Source organism: Symphalangus syndactylus, chromosome 15, assembly GCF_028878055.3.
Source record: "Symphalangus syndactylus isolate Jambi chromosome 15, NHGRI_mSymSyn1-v2.1_pri, whole genome shotgun sequence".
Taxonomy (NCBI): domain Eukaryota; kingdom Metazoa; phylum Chordata; class Mammalia; order Primates; family Hylobatidae; genus Symphalangus; species Symphalangus syndactylus.
The window spans coordinates 74,822,356-74,847,194 of NC_072437.2; the positions used below are offsets into that span (position 1 = coordinate 74,822,356).

Sequence of the window (24,839 nt, forward strand, 5' to 3'; positions counted from 1 at the left end):
CCATTCTGGATGCTCTAAGTTCGAGATCAAGGTGCCAAAAATTTGGTTTTAGGTGAGGCCTCTTTTCCTGGCTTTTAGATGGCCATCTGCCCACTGTGTACTCACATAACATTTTCTCTATAATGAGAAAGAGAGAGAGAGAGAGAGAGGAGAGAGAGAGAGAGAGAGAGAGAGAGAGATCTGGCATCTCTTCCTCTTCTTTAAAGGACATCCATCATATTGGATTAGGGCCCTACATTTAACCTTAATAACATCCTTAAAGGCCTTATCTCCAAATAAAATCACATTAGGGGTTAGGATTTCAACATATGAATTTGGGATGGGGCACAATTCAGTCCATACCAGACACAAACGACAAGAAATATATTACTGCAAATATATCCATACAAAATTTATTATAAAATATAACATCCAATTACAGAATATTGTTTCATAATATAACACATATGGTATTGCCATGGTCTAAATTATACCCCTCCACAAAGTTCATATGTTGAAACCCTAAATTTCAGTACTTCAGAATGTGACTGTATTTGGAGTTAGGGGCTTTAAAAAGATAACTAATGTAAAATGATGTAATTAGAGTGGTATCAAATCCAGTTTGGCTTGTGTCTTTATAAGAAGATGACATTTGAATACACAGAAAGACACCAGGGAAATGGTACACAGAGGAAAAACCACGTGAGGACACAGCAAGAAGAGTTTATCTGCCAGCAACTAGAGAAGCCTCGGAAGAAACCAACCCTGACAATACCTTGATCTTGCACTTCTAGCATCCAGAACTCTGAGAAAAAAAATTTACGTTGTTTGCTCCAACTTGACCCTCTCATTTGTTACACTCTCCTTCCTGGAATGAAAAGTTTTCACCCTTTCTTTTACCACTTTTTATATTTCACCGCATTTTCTTCATTCTTATATAAATGTCCTGCAATGCAATTCCCATGTTTTATTCCTTATACCACACAAATTCAAAAGGTAAATATCTGTGAAAGAAAATGTTAAAAAATAAATATGTAATGAACATCAGCCCCATTCCCCAGTGATGCTGGGTGTTAGAAATTCCAGATGAATGAGATGTGGTTTCTGCCCTTAAGTTGCTCACAGATTTGTGGGATTCACTGACTCAGGGATAAGTCAGTGGAGTTGAAAGTGATTTACAAAATTCCACACAGCTGTGTTATTTCCTTAACTGATATAACCGTTCTCATTCTCCCATCTAGATTGAGTGCAGAAGGATACAGAGAAAATGCAAAATTGCATCTCCATGTATCTTTAGGTCTTCTACCCAAAGAATCTCTTTACAGAAATTCTGTTATTTGTGATTAACGGTCAAAATTTCACCCCTGCCTATCCATGCCAGATGGCACCTGAGAAAAGGTAGACTCATTGTCAAATAAATAGCATTGTCAAATAAATACCATTTTAACTTCATGTTTTTTTACTTTCATGATTACCTTCTAAAGCCATGTATCTAATATTTGTATTTTTCATTTGCTATTTTATATAGAAGGGTTCCTCACATTGTATAAGAACTCTCAGAATTAGGATCATCCATACTGGATTTGGGCTTACACAAGATAGGGAGAGGGACTCCTATATTTGTACGTGAAGGTGGGTGACTGCATTTCTGGATACTTGTTCTTTTTTTGCTGTGCCTCTTCTTGGCCTGAAATGTCTGTGTCATGTGGGCATATGCTGCTGATGTCTGAGATGGGGATCTTCTGTCTCTGCCCTTAGGCCCGTCAAGGACCAAGAGGTCTCCTATAACTGACTCAGCCACTCCCTAGTCCTCATATATTTGTCATTCCTATTGTGGCATCAGGGCCAGACAACTGCCACTCTTCTGCCTCTCCAGTGGGGTCCCTCTAACATCCCAACACGGAAAGCGCCATGACAAGCTGCCTGGATCTTGATTCAGCCACCTTAAGCGATTTAGAAACTTCTAGCTACCTTGTAATCCACAAGGAACCAAGCCAATCTTGCCTTATTACCATGATATTGAGAGCCTAAGCATTGAAAGAAAATATTTTAAGTAATATGTCAAAGTTTTAATACATAGTATCACTAGGGACTAAAAAATCCTGATTTGGAAATAAAAAACTGAATGTCAAATCTTTAATTTGTATTCCTGCTGTAAGAGTATTCTTGCCCTGCATCTCTATTCCTGCTAGGACAGATGAACATCTCTGAGCAACTATGGAGCAGATTCCATAAACAAAGAAGCAAAAGAGAAAATCACAATAATATACCTAAAAATATATTAACCATATTACATAAATAGTTACAAGTAATAAATGCCATTTTAATTGTATAGGAGCATGGAAGAGGGAGTAATAACATGTTCAACTCAATGCTAAATGAGTTACTGCCTATGGATGTGGGATGTTTCAGTGTACATGGATGTTGCAAGTGCAGGCTAAAGAGGCAATGTAAATTCACCAGTACTCTTCTCAGAATGTAAATGTACATTGTTTTTCCATTTCTTGGCGACTTGCCATTTAATCTTTGCAGAGGAATACAGATATTATGACAATTATTTTTCCTTTCTTTTGCATCAACCATTTAAAATTCGTTTCGCCTGCCTACTATTTTAATATTAAAAGACTATACATATGCAGACTAAAAGTCCACAGTACCCATAAATTGAGATGATACTAATAATAGTCTGAGAAATAAAGCTTGTTGGTTTCACCCCTTTTTAACTAAATGGATTTATATATTTGCCGTAGACCAGGATTTTCAAAATGAGGTAATGGATCAGAAATATCAGCATCACCTTGAAACTTGTTATAAATGAAAATTAACTTTGAAAAACTCAATGGGTAAGGGTCAGTAAACTGTCGTTTTAACAGACGCTCTCAGTGATTTTGATGCATGATAAAGTATAAGAATGATTGCCTTAGATTAAAAATCCAATACATCATAAAATGCTTATTGGCTATTAAGCATTATATATTTTTCAAAATGTGTGAGATATATATACTTTACCATACATATGTGTGTGTGTGTGTGTGTGTGTGTATTTGGTTAAAAAATATCAAAGTCTATCTATGTGCTCATTTATCTAACTATCCAAGCCAGAGTTACGTGCTTATATGAGAACATCCAGGCACTTACTTGAGAAAGTCCAGAAGTGAGGAATGTTGCAAATGGAGTTGAATTACCCTTTTTTCATGGTTATCTACAGGTAAAGATTGACTTGAATTAATTCCAGGTGGCATTTTTCCACTCAAATGGAGCAGCACATCATAAATGGTCTTATTATATTTGGAAAAGTCATTCTGTCTGGAAAACTTTTGGGGTGGCGAGGTTGATGAGTAGAATTGCATTTTATATACATCCCTATAAGAAAAAGACTTTAAATTAAAAACAGTCTCAAAATGTTATAGTATGGGGAAAAAAACATGTTAAATTCAATGACTAAATTAAACTCTATTAAAATCAACTAAGTAAGAAACTCCATAATACACTTCACTAGGCTACCATTTGTTGGTCAAAAAAGATCTGTTAAATATTATCATAGATTTCCAGCATCTCATTTAAATACACATAATTATCTAATGTTGCAACTGTCAAATCTGAAGTATTAGATTATGAATAGATTGGATCTTGAGAAACAGAATAGAGATTGAATTTAAACCCAACACCCACTAGCTGAGTGAGTATGGCAAGCTATCTAAACTCACTGAGCTCAATTTTGCATGATATAAATTGGAGATAATAAGGTCTATAATAGTTTCCAAGATAGATTTCAAATGTTTATCACACATGTATATACAAAAATAATTTACACACATTTTCTCAGTATTTGTATTTTAATGCTTAGAAGGGCAAATCCTGCACATTGGCTTAATAAGCAGGGATTTTCATTTTAAAGATAAAGCCCACAGTTCTTTAAATAAGATACTGCAATCTCTAATTCCTAGTAATATTGCACAAGGTTGTGATGCATACTGACTTTTAATGAAGTTAAAAAGTACCACTATTCTTGCTGTCTATAATTTATTAAATATCTCACACCACATTGTCTAATTGTTAGCAATGAGAGTCACAGATGTATCACTTGCTTAGATTGACAAATAAGTACCCGAGGCCATTTTGAATGGCAGTTACCCACTTTGGTAGATAGGAAGTTCATACAGAAGAAAATACATTCCACTGGGCAGGAAATAGACTACTGCTGCTCAAAACATGGCTCTTCCACTTATTGCATGACATTATAAAAGTTACTTGACTTTTCTGTTCCTTAGTTTCCTCGTAAGTAATGGGTATGATAGAGCTAGTGTATCCTGAAGTTACCAGCAAAGAAACAAATATTTTATGGAGAAAATTAACACCACTATTGGTCAAGATTAATGCAAATTAAAAGGAACAATAAGCAATAAAAGTAGACACCCAGGGATCCCAGGTATTATAGTTGTAAGACACAGGTTTTAAACTAACCATATGTACTATGTTCAAAATTGATAATTTTGCCATGGAACAATAAATTATACAAAATTTGACTAATGGAGCATTCACAAATAAAAATCTGAATAAATAAAATTAAGAAATCAATGGATGAGCCTAACAGTAGATTAAATCAAATAAAAACAAAATTACTGCAACGAAATATAGGTCATAGAATAGTATTCATACTGCAACATTTGAGAAAATGAAAATCATCCTACCTGCAAGACTAATGATGCAAAAAAAGAATAATGATGTTGATAAATATATAGGCAAATATTAACTGATTAAAAACCATAATTAAACAAAAATAATAGTATTAAACATTATTAAATCATTATTGTTTAATAACTCCATAGTTGCCTATATATAGTTTAACTATATTCATTTTGCTCTTACATATATATTAATATGTTAAAGGATTTTGTTTATTTTTCAATTATGAGAATCACCTATTTGGAGATTGAAAATGTTCAAAAGGCTCACCCATCACTATCACCAGCAAACATGCAGTAAAATGATTAACAAATAAAACTCTTTTAAAAATAAGAATTGTAGAATATCTCATTATTGTTATACTGGTGTGCAAAAGTAAGAATTCAAGGAACACAACTAGAATGAGTTATTACAGTCATTTTCATTTTAATACGTAGCTTGAATCTAAAGTCAAGTTTCTATGACTTTGTTGGACGTTGTTGACAGTATGAATGGGCAGGATTCCCAGAAATGGAGGTGACACTTCATTTTAATACTATTAAATTTATCAGTGAGCTTGCCAGCAGCTCAGAGCTGCAAAGAGAAAAGCATGCTATGCTATATATATGTGTATATATATATACATACATGTATAAGTATATATGTAATATACATGTGTATACATACATGTATACATGCATGTATACATGCATATATGTATACAACATCTATATGTATGTATGCACACATGTATACATACATATATATATATAAAATATATATATATAAATAAAAGTCAAATGTTCCTGAATCAAGCTGGGGAAACATCCTGCAAAGAAAGGTGAAATATTATTAATAAAACATAATTTGGAAAAGTGCTCTCTTGAAAATGGTGAGTTTTAAACTGCCTCTCTACTGCCAAGTACAAGAAGAGTTGGTGAATATGATTAATGAAGTTAGAAATACATAACTATATAACATAATCCTAATTAAATTTATTAATAATAGCTAAGATTTACTGAAGACTTACTAGGTCCTAAGGTCTGCTCTGACATGCATTAAATATGTTATCTCATAAATGTTACAACAACTGTATTGGTTAGGTATTATCATTATCTCCTTTTTTACAGATGAGAAGGCATAGAGGAAATATTTTCCTCATTTCAGATCTTCTTATTATGAAAGATAAAACATTCTACTGGATGGATTTGATTTTCTATAAGATTCTAAGTATTATACTAAATGAGAGGCTCTAGGATGGAATAGGTAGCTTTGGAACAAGCTTTCCTTAAGCTTCCCCTTAAGCTTCCCGACTGGCATTCTAGGATGTGTTATTTGTATGTGGCAGCTGCAGGAAGCTTCATGCTAGAGTGGAATCCCGGGATAGCACCTATATGTACTGCAATTACTTCTCTCAGAATAAGTGGGACTTCCAGTATGACTCAAATGACTCTATGATTAGTTGCTTAGAGATCTTCCCAGCGGTGTTTATAAAAAATGTTATTTCTACAATTCATCCAGCTTGAAAAGAATAGACTATAATATTTACTACATTTTCTGTGATTATCTCTGAAACATAAATTGTGTTTTCTTGTCTATTTCAAGGGCTACTTCTATCTTCTGGTGATTTGGGGAAGAGCAAAAAATAAATAATACCTAAGGGCTTCTAGGAACTGAAAACAGACTGATGCCCAAAGTCATTAATTATAAAGGAAGTGCAAATTAAAATCCCAGTGAGATATTATCTCATGCCTGTTAGATTGACTTATAAGAAATATGAACAATAACAAGTTTTGGAGAAGATGCGGAGAAAAGGGAACCCTTGCACACTTCTGGTAGGAAGGTAAATTAGTACAGTGATACAGGAAACATTATGGAGGTTCCTCAAAAAAAAAAAAATAAAACTAGGGTTTTCTAAGCATAAAATCATAACATCAGTGAAGACAGAAGTGAGACTTCTTTTATTTGGATGCCTTTTGTTTTTTTCTCTTGTCTGCTTGCTCTGAAAAGGACTTCTCATACTATTTTGAATAGCAGTGGTCAGAGTGGGCATCCATGTTTTGTTCTAGTACTCAAGGGAAATGGTTCCAGCTTATGCCCATTCAGTATGATGTTGGCTGTCATACATGGCTCTTGTTATTTTGAGGTATGTTCCTTTGCTGATGACTCTGTTGAGATTTTTTATCATGAAGGGATGTTGGATATTACTGAAGGCTTTTATCACATCTATTGAGATGATCACACACTTTTTGTTTTTAATTCCTTATATGCGGTGAATCACATCAATTAATTAGTGTGTGTTGAATCAACCTTGCATCCCAGGAACGAAGCCTACTTGATCATGGTGAATTAGCATTTTGATGTGCTACTGGATTCAGTTTTCTACTATTTTATTAAGGATTTTTACATCTATGTTCATCAGGAATATTGGCCTATGTTTTCTTTTTTCAATGTGTCTCTTCCAGCTTTTAGTATCACAGTGATGCTGGCTTCCAAGAGTGTGTTAGAGAGTAGTCTTTCCTCTTTGATTTTTTGGAATACAATCAGTATAATTGTTAACAGCTCTTCTTTGTATATCTGGTAGAATTTGGCTGTGAATTCTTTTGGCCCATGGCTTTTGTTAGTAGGTCTTTTATTACTTATTTAATTTTTGAAATCAATATTGATCTGTTCAGGGATTCAATTTCTTCCTGATTCAATCTTGAGAGGTTGTGTGCTTCCAGAAATTTATCCACATTCTCTAAGTTTTCTAGTTCTTATGCACAGAAGTCTTCATAAACATCTCTTAGGATCCTTTGTATTTCTGTGGGATCAGTTGTAATGCCACATTTAGTGATTTTGATTGTGCTTATTTGTATATTCTCTCTTTTTTTCTTTCTTAGTCTAGCTAGTAGTCTATCAATCTGGTTTATCTTTTCAAAAAACCAAGTTTTGGTTTGGTTGATTCTTTGCATATATTTTTGAGTTTCAAGTTCATTCAGTTCTGCTCTTATTTTAATAATTTATTTTCTTCTGCTAGCTTTCGGGTTAGTTTTCCTAGTTTTTCTTTTTTTTAAAATTATACTTTTAAGTTCTAGGGTGCATGTGCACAACGTGCAGGTTTGTTACATATGTATACATGTGCTGTGTTGGTTTGCTGCACCCATTAATTCGTCATTTACATTAGGTATTCCTCCTAATGCTATCCCTCCCCCATCCCCCAACCCCACGACAGGCCCCGGTGTGTGATGTTCCCCACCCTGTGTCCAAGTGTTCTCATTGTTCAGTTCCCACCTACGAGTGAGAACATGCGGTGTTTGGTTTTTTGTCCTTGCGACAGTTTGCTCAGAATGATGGTTTCCAGCTTCATCCATGTCCCTACAAAGGACATGAACTCATCATTTTTTTTGTGGTTGCATAGTATTCCATGGTGTATATATGCCACATTTTCTTAATCCAGTCTATCATTGATGGACATTTGGGTTGGTTCCAAGTCTTTGCTATTGTGAATAGTGCCGTCATAAACATACATGTGCATGTGTCTTTATAGTAGCATGATTTATAATCCTTTGGGTATATACCCAGTAATGGGATCACTGGGTCAAATGGTATTTCTAGTTCTAGATCCTTGAGGAATTGCCACACTGTCTTCCACAATGGTTGAAGTAGTTTACAGTCCCACCAACAGTGTAAAAGCGTTTCTATTTTTCCACATCCTCTCCAGTACCTGTTGTTTCCTGACTTTTTAATGATTGCCATTCTGACGGGTGTGAGATGGTATCTTACTGTGCTTTTGATTTGCATTTCTCTGATGACCAGTGATGATGATCATTTATTCATGTCTCTGTTGGCTGCATAAATGTCTTCTTTTGAAAAGTGTCTGCTCATATCCTTTGCCCACTTTTTGATGGGGTTGTTTGATTTTTTTCTTGTAAATTTGTTTAAGTTCTTTGTAGATTCTGGATATTAGCCCTTTATCAGATGGGTATACTGCAAAACTTTTCTCCCATTCTGTAGGTTGCCTGTACACTCTGATGGTAGTTTCTTTTCCCATGCACAAACTCTTTAGTATAATTAGATCCCATTTGTCTATTTTGGCTTTTGTTGCCATTACTTTTGGTGTTTTAGACAGGAAGTCCTTGCCCATGCCTATGTCCTGAATGGTATTGCCTAGGTTTTCTTCTAGGGATTTATGGTTTTAGGTCTAACATTTACGTCTTTAATCCATCTTGAATTAATTTTTGTATAAGGTGTAAGGAAGGGATCCAGTTTCAGCTTTCTACATATGGCTAGCCAGTTTTCCTAGCACCATTGTTGCTTTGACAATTTGACAGAAGTAGGATTCAGAAAGTCAGTAATAACAAACATCTCCAAGCTAAAGGAGAATGTTCGAACCCATCTCAAGGAAGCTAAAAATCTTGAACAAAAGATTAGGTGATTGGCTAACTAGAATAAATAGTGTAGAGAAGACCTTAAGTAACCAGATGGAGCTGAAAACCATGGCACTAGAACTATGTGACGCATGCACAAGCTTCAGTAGCCAATTCGATCAAGTGGAAGAAAGGGTATCAGTGATTGAAGATCAAATTAATGAAATGAAACAAGAAGAGAAGTTTAGAGAAAAAAGAGTAAAAAGAAATAAACAAAGCCTCCAAGAAATATGGAATTATGTGAAAAGACCAAATCTATGTTTGACTGCTGTACCTGAAAGTGATGTGGAGAATGGAACCAAGCTGGAAAACATTCTGCAGGATATTAACCAGGAGAACATCCTCAACCTAGCAAGGCAGGCCAACATTCAGATTCAGGAAATACAGAGAACACCACAAAGATACTCCTCAAGAAGAGCAACCCCAAGACACATAATTGTCAGATTCACCAAAGTTGAAATGAAGGAAAAAATGCTAAGGGCAGCCAGAGAGAAAGGTCGGGTTACCCACAAAGGGAAGCCCATAAGACTAACAGTGGATCTCTTGGCAGAAACCCTACAAACCAGAAGAGAGTGGGGGCCAATATTCAATATTCTTAAAGAAAAGAATTTTCAACCCAAATTTCATATCCAGCCAAACTAAGCTTCATAAGTGAAGGAGAAATAAAATCCTTTACAGACAAGCAAATGCTGAGAGATTTTGTCACCACCAGGCCTGCCCTAAAAGAGCTCCTGAAGGAAGCACTAAACATGGAAAGGAACAACCAGTACCAGCCACTGCAAAAACATGCCAAATTGTAAAGACCATCAATGCAAAATAACCAGCTAACATCATAATGACAGGATCAACTTCACACATAACAATATTAACCTTAAATGTAAATGGACTAAATGCCCCAATTAAAAGACACAGACTGGCAGATTGGATAAACAGTCAAGACCCATCAGTGTGCTGTATTCAGGAGACCCATCTCATGTGCAGAGACACACATAGGCTCAAAATAAAGCGATGGAGGAAGATTTACCAAGCAAATGGAAAACAAAAAAAAGTAGGGGTTGCAATCCTAGTCTTTGATAAAACAGACTTTAAACCAACAAAGATCAAAAAAGACAAAGAAGGCCATTACATAATGGCAAAGGGATCAATTCAACAAAAAGAGCTAACTATCCTAAATATATATGCACCCCATACAGGAGCACCCAGATTCATAAAGCAAGTCCTGAGTGACCTACAAAGAGACTGAGACTCTCACACAATAATAATGTGAGACTTTAACATCCCACTGTCAATATTAGACAGATCTAAGAGACAGAAGATTAACAAGGATATCCAGGAATTGAACTCAGCTCTGCACCAAGCAGACCTAATAGACATCTACAGAACTCTCCACCCCAAATCAACAGAATATACATTCTTCTCAGCACCCCGTTGCACTTATTCCAAAATTGACCACATAGTTGGAAGTAAAGCACTCCTCAGCAAATGTAGTTTTTCTACTGCCTCAATGTGTGAAGTTTGAGACTTTTTCTTTTTTTTGAGACAGAATCTTGCTCTGTCATTCAGGCTGGAGTGCAGTGGCATGATCTCAGCTCACTGCAACCTCTGCCTCATGGGTTCAATAAATTCTCCTGTCTCAGCCTCCCTTGTAGCTGAGACTATAGGAGTGTGCTACCATGCTTGACTAAATTTTTTGTATTTTTGTAGAGATGGGGTTTCAGCATGTTGGCGAGGCTTGTCTCAAACTCACGACCTCTGGCAATCCACCCACCTCAGCCTCCCAAAGTGCTAGAATTACAGGTATGAGCCATTGCACCCAGCAATTTGGAATCTTTCTAATTTTTGAGGTAGGTGTTTAGCATTATAAACTTTCCTCTTAACAATGTTTTTGCTGCATCCCAGAGATTTGCTGTAACTGATAAATGACTTCAGTAAAGTTTCAAGATAAAAAATCAATGTATGAAAATTGGTAGCATTTCTATACACCAATGATGTTCATACTGAGAGCCAAATCAAGAAGGCAGTCCTATTTACAATAGCCACAGAAAAATAAAATACCTAATAATACATCTGACCAAGGGGGTGAAAGATCTATACAAGGAGATCTATAAAACACTGCTGAAAGAAACCATAGATGACACAAACAAATGGAAAAACATTTTATGCTCACTGATTGGAAGAATCAATATAGTTAAAATGGACTTACTGCCCAAAGCAATCCACAGATTCAATGCTATTTCTACCACATTACCAATGCTATTTTTCAAAGAATTATAAAAACTTTTCTAAAATTCATATGTAACCAAAAATAAGCCCAAATAACCAAATGACTCCTGAGCAAAAAAAAAAAAAAAAAAAAAAAAAAGCTGGAGGTGCTGTGTTACCTGACTTCAAACTGTACTATAAGGCTACAGGAACCAAAATTGGATGGTACTGGCACAAAAACAGACACAAAGACCAACAGAACAGAATAGAGAATCCAGAAATAAAGCTGCATAACTACAGCCATCTAATCTTCAACACAGTCAACAAAAATAAGCAATGGAGAAAGGATTCCGTATTCAATAAATGATACTATGATACTTGGCTAGTCATTTGCAGACAATTAAAACTAGACCCCTAACTTTCACCATATACAAAAATTAACTCAAGATGGATTAAAGACTTAAATATAAAGTCCCAATCTGTAAGAATTCTAGAGGAAAACCTAGGAATCACCATTTTGGACATTGGCCTTGGGAAAGAATTTATGTTTAAGTCCTCAAAATCAATTGCAACAAAAAGAAAAAAGTGACAAGTGGGACCAGTTAAACCCAAGGGCTTCTGCACAGCAAAGGAAACTATTAACAGAGTAAACAGACAACCTATAGAATGGGAGCAAATATTTGCAAACTATGCATCTGACAAAGGTCTAATATCCATAATCTATAAGGAACTGAAACAGTTCAAAAGCAAAAAACAAATAACCCCATTAAAAAGTGGGCAAATAACCTAAACAGACACTTTTCAAAAGGAGATATATAACTGGCCAACAAACATGAAAAAGTGCTCAACATTACTAAACATCAGAGAAATGCAAATCAACATCACAGTGAGATACCATCTCATACCAGTCAGAATGGCTATTACTAAAAAGGCAAAAACAAGAGATGTTTGTGAGGCTGCAGAGAAAAGTGAATGTTTATCACACACTGGGGCCCGTTGTGGGGTGGGGGGAGGGGGAGGGATAGCATTAGGAGATATACCTAATGCTAAATGACGAGTTAATGGGTGCAGCACACCAACGTGGCACATGTATACATGTGTAACAAACCTGCACATTGTGCACATGTACCCTAAAACTTAAAGTATAATAAAAAAATAAAGAAAAAAAAAGTGAATGTTTAAATACTATTGGTGGGAATGCAAGTAAGATCAGCTACTGTGGAAAGCAGTTTGGAGATTTCTCAAAGAACTTAAGACAGAAATATCATTCAACCCAGCAATCCCATTGTGGGGTATATATCCAAAAGAAAATGAATCATTCTACCAAAAAGCCATATGCACTTGTATATTCATCACAGCACTATTCACAATAGCAAAGACATAGAATCAACCTAGCTCCCCATCAAAGGTGGACTGGATAAAGAAAATGTGGTATATATACACAATGGAATACTACGAAACCATAAAAAAGAATGAAATCATGTCATTTGCAGCAACATGGATGCAGCTGGACCATTATCTTAAGTGAATAAACACAGGAACAAAAAAAAACAAATACCACATGCTCTGTCTTGTGGGACCTAAATATTGGGTACTCATGAACAAAAAGATGCCACAAAAGGCACTCAGGACGAACAGAAGGAGACATGAGGGAAGGAAACAAGTGTCGAAAAACTAACTGTTGTGTACTGTGCTCTTTATTTGGGTGATAGGATTATTTGTATTCCAAACCTCAGCATCACACAATATATGCATGTATATTGCACACGTACCCCTGAATCTAAAATAAAAGTTGAAATTATTAAAAAATAACAACAGGCCGGGCGCGGTGGCTCATGCCTGTAATCGCAGCACTTTGGGAGGCCAAGGCAGGTGGATCACGAGGTCAGGAGTTCTAGACCAGCCTGGCCAACATAGTGAAACCCTGTCTCTGAAAAATACAAAAATTAGCCAGGCATGGTGGCAAGCACTTGTAGTCTCAGCTACTTGGGAGGCTGAGGCAGAAGAACTGCTTGAGCCCGGGAAGCGGAGATTGCAGTGAGCCGAGATCGCGCCACTACACTCCAGTCTGGGTGACAGAGAGAGACTCCATCTCAAAATAAATAAAGAAATAAATACGTACATACATAAATACATACATAAATAAATATAATAAATATAAAATTAAAATTAAAACATTAAAATAAAGCTACCACATGATTCACCTATCCCAATACTGGGTATCTATTTAAAGTAAATGAAATCAGTACATTGAAACGATATAATCACTCCCAGATTTATTACAGCATTATTCACAATGGCCAAGATATGGAATCAACCTGAGTGTCAATCAACAGATGAATGGATAAAGAAAATGTAACACTCTTCAGCCTTAAAAAAAGAGTGAAATCCAGTAGTTTTTGACAACATGGATGAACCTGAAGGACATTATGCTAAGTGAAATAAGCCAGGCATAGAAAGATGAGTATTACATGATCTCACTCATACATTTTATCTAAAAAAGTTGAATTCATTGAAGCTGAGAGTGAAATAGTGGTCATCAGAGGCTGAAGGTTGAGGGCCCAAGAGATGTTGGTCAAATGATACAAGGTTGCAATTATGCAAGAGAAATAAATGATAAATACTTAAGATGATGAATATGTTCATTATCTTGATTTAATTATTCCACACTGTACATATACATACCATATTAACGCTGTGCACCCTATAATTATATATGATTGCAATTTGTTCAAAAATTTGAGGCCGGGTGTGGTGGCTCACGCCTGTAATCCCAGCACTTTGGGAGGCCGAGGCGGGCAGATCACGAGGTCAGGAGATCGAGACCATCCTGGCTAACACGGTGAAACCCCGTCAGTACTAAAAATACAAAAAATTAGCCAGGCGCGGTGGCAGGCGCCTGTAGTCCCAGCTACTTGGGAGGCTGAGGCAGGAGAATGGCGTGAACCCGGGAGGCGGAGCTTGCAGTGAGCCGAGATCGCGCCACTGCACTCCGGCCTGGGTGAAAGAGCAAGACTCCGTCTCAAAAAAAAAAAAAAAAAAAAAAATTGAAAAAACTCCATAAGTCATCTAATTCATTAACTAGATCCCAAAATATGTTTATGAAGAAAAGTTATTATAAAAGACAAAATATAACTTACTAAAATTTTCATAGCCTTATAAAAAAGAAAACAGACTAAGAATTATCAATAAATACGAAAATCCCCTCAAAGAATTTCTTTGTCTTCTGCTATTCTACTTATATATATCTCAGCAATCAAGAAATGAACTGGGCGTTATTTTCCTTATTGCTGTGAAGTGGTGTTTCTAAAGAGTGAAATTACCCAAGGTACACATCATCAAAGAGCATTTCTGACAATCTCTATCTTCAGGTTCAAGAAAGAAGATGCACCAAACATTCCAAAAAATGTTTCAATAACAAATGGTTTTATGATGAAAACTACAAATTTTCAGAGTATCCATTGCATTAATTTTCTCACAGCAGGGACAAAGATGAAATATTAGCCAATTCATTCCATGAAGCTAGGTTTGTCCTATTAATTAAAAAACCTGAAAAAGGCAACATATAGGAAAACTGTAGCCTTAGTTTTACCTAGGTCACTCGAATAGAGAGCAGAAATTCTATAAATAGCCCATAGTCCACAGGTATGAGTACTGTACTCCCCGCCATGGTTGCAGCAAGTTACCTCATTGCTGAGAAAGCAGGTAGAAAAGCTCTGAGAATATATCACACCAACAATATTATAACCAGTAACAGGCCTAAACTCCTGTTTAAATTAACAACAGAATTAAGTCACTTGATATAACCAAAACAGCTGAACTATTTTAGACATACTGAGTAATAAAACAACACATGAAAAAAGGGAAGTAAATGCACTGTAAACGAGGAAATCAAGTCAAAGAAAAGTGAGCCCTCCTTGTTCATTAATACCATTACCTGTCTACCTGGCTGTAATCTCGATCCAGGGCTAATATTAAAAGGGCTTTCCTACTCATAGTATAACCTTCCTCATATCACAGATGAGGAAGGTGAGGTTCAGAGATTTTCAGTGCTTGCCTAAAATTATCGGATATTTAAAAGAAATTAAAGATAACATTATACTAAAAAATTTGTGTTTGCATCATTTTACTCTTCTTGCAATAACAACAATAAATTATGAGACGCTTCATAATATATCAGTTTAGAATAAATTATTTCATATTGTATTTCACTTAAAATAATCTCAATCAATAGATTATATTTGATGATGTGATACGAAGCAAGGAATTTAGAGAAACATGGGACTCTCACCTTCTTATAGTCTCTGGAATAGAAAAAGAATGGGGTCCTTCAGGCCAGCCAAAGAGACTGAACCAGGTCTGTGCTGCATTTACAACCTTCTCAAAAAAGTAGTGTGCCTTTGTTCCTTCTTCAAGAGAAAGGAATTGTTCATATTTTTCCTTTTCCACAGATCCATCATCTTCCTTTGATGTTTCACTTTCATCCAAGTGCAAATTTTCAGGCAGTACTTCCACTCCTAAAATTCAAATTAGTTTGTTAAAAAAGGGCTACTTGGGCCGGGCGCGGTGGCTCACGCTTGTAATCCCGGCACTTTGGGAGGCCGAGGCGGGAGGATCACGAGGTCAGGAGATCGAGATCACGGTGAAACCCCGTCTCTACTAAAAATACAAAAAATTAGCCAGGCGTGGTGGCGGGTGCCTGTAGTCCCAGCTACTCGGAGAGGCTGAGGCAGGAGAATGGCGTGAACCTGGGAGGCGGAGCTTGCAGTGAGCCGAGATTGCACCACTGCACTCCAGCCTGGGTGACAGAGCGAGACTCCGTCTCAAAAAAAAAAAAAAAAAAAGGGCTACTTGACCAGGAGTAAAATATTCTGTCAGTTATTGTCATTTGTATGCAGACTAATAGAACCCATTCTACAAATTATTCTATGCTCTCAAAGAAATTCTGAGTCAATTTACTGTATCTTAAAGTAACAATGAAAATACATTTACTTTTAAGGACCTAAGAGAAACGTTTTAACAATAGCTGGATTTCAATACATAAAAGTTACATTTTCTTCTTGCCATAATGGTATGTGAAAATATTCCCTGAAGTGGAATCTTTCATTTTTTATTACATTAGTAAAATGTATTGACAATCTTTAGCATTATGTATTAGAAAAAATTTAATCTCATCTGAAAAAATTATACAAACACAATATTGGTTTAGATCCCAAATGACTTTCTATCCAAATCAAGTACTTTAATAAAACAAAGCATTTTCAAGTTAAAGTAATTTTCAAGAATGTAAAATGATTTCATCTTTTTTTCCAAAAATATCTGGCCATATAATGGCACAATCACTTACTCACTAAAACCCTCATATTATTTAACTTGGTTTGGTCCATTCAATAAAAAGAAAAATGTTCAATATTACCTACATCCAGAGAAATAAATATTTGAACAGTTAATGGTAAATAATAGTATGAAACTCACATATTTATCTGTGCTGACCTCTTTCTAAGACAGGAAACCTTGGCTACAGTTACTTAGATAATGAAGAGACAAGTCCTTAGTTCTGCAGTTCCCAAACTGTGCACAGAGAGCACTTGAGATGTCACAGTAAATTTACAGAGCCTCCACAGGGATTAACATTTTTGTTAAATATTACTGCAACATCTATTAGACAGCACATAAGTACTACTCTTGCATTTTTGTCCCAATGCATTTAATAAATGGAACTATGTGCTACATTTTGGCATTCGGAAAAGTAAATACTGAAACTGTAAGAGTGCTGTGAACCAAGAACATTAGAGAATCTCTACTATTGACCCTTGAAGACAACTCTCCAAACAGATGATCCATTTAAAATTAATGACAAATTCCCAATTTTCTTCATGAATTTCTTGTAATTTGTAAAAACCTAACTTTTAAATTAAATGATATTAAGGAGATCATGTCATGGACTAATTTTGGAAAGTACACTATATATTTGCTACATACCAATAAATAAGTTTCCCTTTGCAGGTTCAGCATTGTTGAATTTGCTAGTGGTGTATGTCTTTTTAATTGAAGCAGGAGAGGGTGATTTAGCATCCTGGTAGGGAGGCAAAACACCATCTCTAGTCTTCTTAAGATATTCATCCTTATCTGCAAACGACACATTGGATCACAGTAAGCAAAACATGCATTCACGTATTTCTTTATACCATTATTTAACCTGAGTTTATCTATTATCTATTGATGTATCTATCTATGTATCCAGCTATCTATGACAAAGTAAAAAAAAAAAAAGCCTAAACACCCACTGTACATCAAATAAGATGTCAAATAGGAAAAAGATAAAAGTTGATACAATTTTCTTTTTCTTTTTTTTTTTTTTTTGAGATGGAGTCTCGCTCTGTCGCCCAGGCTGGAGTGCAGTGGCGCAATCTCGGCTCACTGCAAGCTCCGCCTCCCGGGTTCACGCCATTCTCCTGCCTCAGCCTCTCCGAGTAGCTGGGACTACAGGCGCCCGCCACCACGCCCGGCTAATTTTTTGTAGTTTTAGTAGAGACGGGGTTTCACCGTGGTCTCGATCTCCTGACCTCGTGATCCGCCCGCCTGGGCCTCTCAAAGTGCTGGGATTACAAGCGTGAGCCACAGCGCCTGGCCTACAATTTTCTAAACTAAATGAATTTTTTTTGGTAAGGCAATTGTTATGGTACATCAAAGTTATTAGAGAATGAACAATGTTCAACTTTAGCGTAAAAAAGAATATGAAAATATTTTAAATGTTTCTACATCCAAATAAATGAAATTATTACATATGCTGTTCAAAACAAGATATAGGAAAAGAGTCACCAGAAAAACTAATTTCTTCCTAGTTAACTCTCTGTAATAATATGACAGCTTGGTTATGAACTGATACCATTTTTGTACAGATTTCAATCTCGATTTCAGTTACAGTTGCTATATATGTATATTAGGGTCTGCCACGGTGTAAATCTGAATCAAACCAAAGGCAGTGCTGGCGAAGAAAAGCCAGTAGGTGTGACCTAAGGCCAAGCCTCAAAATACATATGCAATTTACATATATTCATAGTCTTGATGCAGGCCAGGTGGGCCCCAGAGTGGACCTTAGCCTGCAAGGGTTCTTGGCTTTGCCCAGGAAAGAATTCAAGGGCAAGCCAGAGGTACAAGTAAATAGCTTAATTAAAGAGGCAGTGTTACACCTCCAGCAATATTACAGCTCCATGACTGCCCTTGGAAAGCAGGGCTACCCCTAGGCAGAGGGTAGCAGCTCAGGGCAGTTTTGCAGTCATATTTATTCCCATTTTTAATTACATGCAGATTAAGGGGCGGTTTATGCAGAAATTTCTAGGGAAAGGGTAGTAATCCTTGGATCATTGCCATGTAAAGGGGCGGTAACTCCCAAATGTTGCCATGGCAATGGTAAATTGACATGGCACACTGGTAGGCATGTCTGATTGAAAGCTGATTTTGCAGCCAGGTGAGGTGGCTCACGCCTATAATTCCAGCACTTTGGGAGGCCAAGGCAGGCGGATCACCTGAGGTCAGGAGTTCAAGACCAGCCTGGCCAACATGGTGAAACCCCATCTCTAGTAAAAATACAAAAATTAGCCAGGTGTGGTGGCACGTGCCTATAGTCCCAGCTACTCAGAAGGCTGAGGCATGAGAATCGCTTGAATCCAGGAGGTGGAGGCTGCAGTGAGCCGAGATTGTGCCACTGCATTCCACCTTGGGAGACAGAGGGAGACCCTGTTTCAAAAAAAAAAAAAAGGTAAAAGAAAAAGAAAGCTGATTTTGCCCGCACTCTGTTTTAGCTAGTCCTCCATATGGTCCATTGTCCAAGCATCCAAGCCCCACCCTGGTGTCAAGTCCCAGCTCCTAACTCAGTCTAATTCCGTCAAAAAAGCATAGACTCTGCAGTTAGAAAAATCTGATTTGAAAACTTGGCACGCCTACTCCTACTCACAGTTAAACTGTGAGTATGTTATACAAATTATTTAAAACGTATTTATCCATAAAATGAGACCAAAGTTTCTGAGCTCATGAGTTTGTTGTGAAGATTACATTAAAGGCAATAACAAATATAAATGAGCTTTTATATGCTAAGTTTCTTGCACTCTTTCATAACAGAGTCATTTAGAATTTGCCTGAGACTCTGTAGTCAATAGGTGTGCATTATTTCCAGAATGCTACACCACTATAGACTTCACAGAAGTGAGCCTCAGAGAACTCGATGATAAAATTATTTGTGGTAGATGCATTAGGCTAAATGTTTTTAACTTACCATTAAATGATAAAAAGTTTCTAGTGGAATGCAAAGCCATATCTATATACTTTCAACTAAACTCAATAATTCACTTTTTAAAAGAATTTTGCAGATGAACTATACTAAAATAATCATACTGCTTTACTTTTAGATATACTTGATATATTTTAAGATTTTACCTTTATTGATCACATGATACCTTAGCACACACTACCAAAGTGTGTGGGATCTGAGATCTCAAATTTCATTAGAATTCCCTGGGATAAGCTGCTCACCCTCTCTACATATTCAGATTTTTAATTTGTAGAGCGAGATATATAAGGGCATCTAACTCAGAACTTCTGGGAGGGCTAATTTAAAGGACAAATATAAGGCACTTAGCAGAGCACCATATAGCTGGTAAGCATTAAATATATATTAGAAATTATGACTATACATATTTCTAAAGATGTTTTAGGATATTTAAGAATTATAATTTCTTTCTTTTGAAATATTTCCCCAAATGGATGTATTATTTTAACACATAGACTTTATGCTTAATAATCTAACAAGGTTTTATTTATTTATTTATTTTAAAGAGATAACATTATTTATTGCCCAGTAATTAATCATTATTTTCTGGAAGTAAATTATAAAGCATATAAAAATGATAATGCAATCACAACCACAGTGATAATAGCAATAATAATAAAATATTATTAATAACAATAATTTCCATGTATTTGCAGTTTATGGGTCCTCACAAAAGCCCTTTTAAATAGGTAAAACAGATATTATCAGTATTCTGTTACTGTTCTGTCATGCACATTTTGCTTAATAAAAGATGGTAAATTTGAAGATTGGAGAATAAAAGATAAAATCATATGGCATAATAGTGTGGTTAGAACACAAATGAGAATTGCCATCATCCAGTTTGTGTGACTCTTCATAACTATTATGTTGTATAATCTGAAATCCTCCCCCTGGAAGTATAGTAGAATATAAAAATATTATGTCAATATTAGTCAAAAAAATCTTTTTTTTTTTTAAATTGAGGGGTCTCGCTGTGTCGCCAGGCTGGAGTGCAGTGGCATGATCTTGGCTCACTGCAACCTCTGCCTCCTGGGTTCAAGCGGTTCTCCTGCCTCAGCTTCCCGAGTAGCTCAGATTACAGGCACGTGCCACCATGCCCAGCTAATTTTTGTATTTTTAGTAGAGATGGGATTTCACCATGTTGGCCAGGATGGTCTCGATCTCTTGACCTTGTGATCTGCTTGCTTCAGCCCCCAAAAGTGCTGGGATTACAGGCGTGAGCCACTGCACCCGGCCAAAAAAAAACCTTTAAATTTTGACAATGTGTGTTAAAATTTTGAGATATCTATCTCTCTCTATATATCTCCACTCTGCCAACTGCATTATTCCATAAATTGCTTTAAAATAATTTTTTGGTGTTCAGAATATGCTATTTCACATATAACCCATTCTTTTATGAAAATACATAGCTAAAAGATGCCTTCCTGATGGTTTATGATTCAAGTAATCCATTTTACAATACTGAATAAATACGTTTTATCTGCTAAACACTGTGTGAGGCACTATTGACACAAGGGTGAAAAAGAGAGAGGTGATTCCTACTCTCACAGACTTTATAGATAGCAACATTTAGAAAAAGACACTGATAATAGGCAGGTTAAGTCAAAATGTAGTAAGGGCTATGACAGAAGAATTGCACAGAGCTATGAGGATACACCAGAGAAACACATAATTTTTGCATGCAGAGGCAGGGATCTTCTATAACTGTGTACGGTGTCATGGGTAAAATGCTCCAGTCACAAGAAAGAATATCAGTAAAATCAAGATGCTCAAAGAACTTGCAGAAGATTAATGTGGCTTGAGCATAAAGGGAAAAATGTCCAGAAATGACAACTAAGCCACTTGCTAACATGTGTGGTCTTGTAGGCTTCATCCACCTAGCAATGCTATTCTATGGAAAGATTTTACACCTGGGAATTAAAGAATGAATTTTCAGTTTGTAAATATCACCGTGGCCATTGTGTGAGGGTAGGTATGTGAAAGGGGAGACCACTGTGGGAGGAAGGAGAACAGTTTAGAAACCTGTGCAATAATCCTGGAATGGTATTATGGCAGCTTGAATGTTTGTAATGGCAGTGGAGAGGGAGAAAAGTGAATGGATTTGATAAATATGTAGGCAGAAAAAGGGACAGGAATTGGTCGACTGGAAGTGGAGTGTGAGAGAGAAGACACTGCCAATGATGGCACTCAGGTTTCCGGATTTGGCACCTGTATGGACTATAGGTACAAACATAGAGATGGGGTATATAGAGAAAAAAATGTCAGAGAGAGGACTTCAGTTGGGGTTCTGTTGTTTTGGGGATGCCTATGGGAATACAATGAATGGTATCCAGAAGACAGTTGAATTCCGAATTCCTGAATCTCTGAGAGGAAACAAGGCTAAAGGTATAGCCCATGGATTATAGCTGAAGTCATGGAAGGAAGAAGAGAGGGGTCAGAACTACTGACACAGACAATTTAAAAGTACAGATAGAGGAAGAGGGAGGAATCTATGAAAGATGCTCAGAAGGAACAGTCAGAGAGGTTAAACGAGACCAAAAGAAGTACGGTATGTGGAAACCCAAAGAAAGTTTGAAGATAGAGAAAGAGAATAGTCAACAGTCTTAGCTGTGCTCAGTAGTTTAGTAATGGCAGCATAATGGATAAATTCTTCTTCCTCACCCCTGAATTTTTTTTCCTGTTAAAGGCAGCTGAAGTATTCTAATTGTTTAATTTCCTCTGCTGCTTTTCTCCTTCTCCCTGGGAAGTTGAGTGATTTATTTTACTGTTAGATTTGGAAAGAATTAACAAGGAATGCATGGCCTGAAGCTACCATTTTTGCTCTTTGGGAATGAGCCTGCTGGCCACCGAGAAAATATAGTCTCCTTTCTCCTTTCTACTGTCTTCCTAGATGCTCACTCAAAGCAGCTAAGAGGGAGGCAGAAATGAAAAGATAAGCAAGGTTACTTGATTGAGAAAGGTACCTGGGTAAAGGGATTCAGATAAAGGAATGAGTTAAGGCAAGAGAGAGCCCTGGCTCCCAGCTTTGTGACCAGTAAAAAGAGTCACGATACATGCTTGTGACTTGCTTGTCACAATCCAGTTCCAATCCAAGAGGGTATTTGGAAGTTCAGAGTGGTACTGCATAATGGCCTCTATTTCTTCTGAATAGTAAGAAAAAGAGTCATCCCCCGAAATTAAGGTAGAATAAGACTAAATATGTTTCATCAGAGTTGTAAATATTTGAAGAAACAAGTGAAGAATCTGAGAAAATTGGTTAAAAACAAACGAAAGACCTGTAATTCAGCACTGAAAATTAAGACCTTGACGATCTACACAAATGGGATTTTTTTTTTTTGTTACCCACTCTCCCTCCTTTCTCTAATGTACTCCCCTGTTTCTTGCCTTTCATATTTCTCCCTGCTCACTAGCTTGTTTAGTATTCTTAGCTTCTCTCACAATCTCCCCTGCAGCAATTCCAGGCTGGTCTAATGATCACACTCTGTCCCACTTTAATTCGTCACACATCCCAAGAATTGTTCCCTTTCTAAACACTGATACTCAAAAAATGACAGAAGGTTCCCACTGCTACAGAATAAAGGGCATAGCATTATGGTCCTGTACCTACATTTACTGCCTTACACCTCCTGTCACACCTGCATGTTTTTGCTATATTGTCTTTTGCCCAAATCGTTCTATTCAAACTAGATCATCAACTTTTGGAATTAAGAGACATACAGATTCTACTCTCAATGACAAGCACAGCTTCTATCAGAGGCAGCTGTTTAATAAACAATGGATAATTTTAAATTCACTTTATTTCTAGATGTTGGCCAAGAACCTATACAGTGAGAGTTAGGGATAAATAAGTCATACGTAGCTTACCATTCTTTAAAATAATGTTTTGCTTATCCGGATGAATTGCCATATATGGGTAAATAGTAAGAATGCAGTTTTCTGCTGTTGCAGTAACTGGAAGTGAAAACCTGAAAGTGAAAACATTGCATTTGAATAGAATAAAAATTTCAGATGCAGTAAATGCAATGCATTTAAGTATCCCAGATGCCCTTAATGATGAAGACATGATTTATTCATTTTTTCTTTCTACTTACTTTGTTTTTTTAACCATCTACTCAATGTTAATGATTTTTAAAATTTTTACTTTTAAAGATTTTAACAGATAGTATAAATTTCACTGTCAAGTGTGCTATAGAACACAGCTTGTAACTGTGCAGGTGCAAAAACACAGATTCAGGAAAGTTTAGAGTTGAAGGTGTCTCGTAGTTTATTTACTCCGTTCTTCTATGGAGTCCCTGACAAATGGTATGTAGCCTTGGGTGACACTATTACGGAGACACTACCAGATGACATTCACAACACAGAAGCAGCTCATTTTATATCTGGAGAGCTGTAACTTCAGAAGTTCTGTTCCAGCGCAACATAGAAGAAAACCTACAATCTGAACCCCATTACAGTTCTTCAAATATTTAAATACAGTTATTATTTTTTCTCTAAGGTTTATCTTCAGATTTCAGCAATTTAGAACATTTGAGGATTCTTTCTACTGCCAGGTCTCCAAATCTCTTATATATCAGTCGCATTTATTTAGAGAACATTTTGTTTTGTGTTTGTCCTTTAAATGTGTCTGAGGACTGAAAGCAATATATACTGCAAAAGTTATTCAACAAGTACAAAGTACTATTACCTTCTGTAACCTGCATACTCTATTTTATGAAAGCATTGTGAAATTGTCTTATTATGTTTACCAACCACAAAACACTCTTAAACTATATTTGGGCTGTCTATCTTATATGACAATTCTATTCTTGTGCAACTGATTTTTTAAATAGAAGGGCTAGATTTTATATCTATATCTCTTTAATACTGCCTTATTAATTTCAGATCTGCATTATAGTATACCAAGAAAATATCACTGTTGAATCGGCCATCTATCATCTACTAGTACTTTATGGTCACTAGCTGAGGTAAAATGCCAAAATCCCACGTTTTAATGCAAGCAACTGTAAGTAAATACAGAATAGGATGAAAGTAAAAAAATGTTCATAGCTGAAATATAATGAGTTATCAAGTAAATTAATGGTAAACATATATTACACGCGATTGAATGATTTCCACCTCAGTTCTGCATACGATATTTTCCAGTAAGAAAGGAACTACATTTTTCACTCTATACATTGATATGTATTAACATGTTATGTAAAATACACACACTCAACATCATCTTGGTTAACAAACACTAATCTTATCTTTCTTTT

The 24,839-nt window shown here is 36.2% G+C and overlaps 1 protein-coding gene across 2 annotated transcripts; it reads right to left on the minus strand.

Moving 5' to 3' along the window:
- Nucleotides 1–66: 66 nt before the first annotated feature.
- Nucleotides 67–23,543, minus strand: LOC129463907 (cilia- and flagella-associated protein 47-like). 2 transcript variants are annotated; one of them, XR_008651342.2, is made up of 6 exons: nt 23,449–23,543; nt 17,238–17,384; nt 15,547–15,772; nt 3,118–3,342; nt 755–983; nt 67–117 (listed from the first exon to the last, which is right to left on the minus strand). XR_008651342.2 is itself a non-coding variant. In XM_055244635.2 (5 exons), the coding sequence occupies exons 1-5, from the start codon at nt 23,489–23,491 to the stop codon at nt 947–949; spliced, it is 678 nt and encodes a 225-aa protein (XP_055100610.1). In that variant the 5' UTR covers nt 23,492–23,543; the 3' UTR covers nt 548–946. The 2 variants fall into 2 exon arrangements, 1 of the variants encoding a protein (XP_055100610.1); XM_055244635.2 differs by lacking the exon at nt 67–117 and having other exon boundaries at nt 548–983.
- Nucleotides 23,544–24,839: the final 1,296 nt, after the last annotated feature.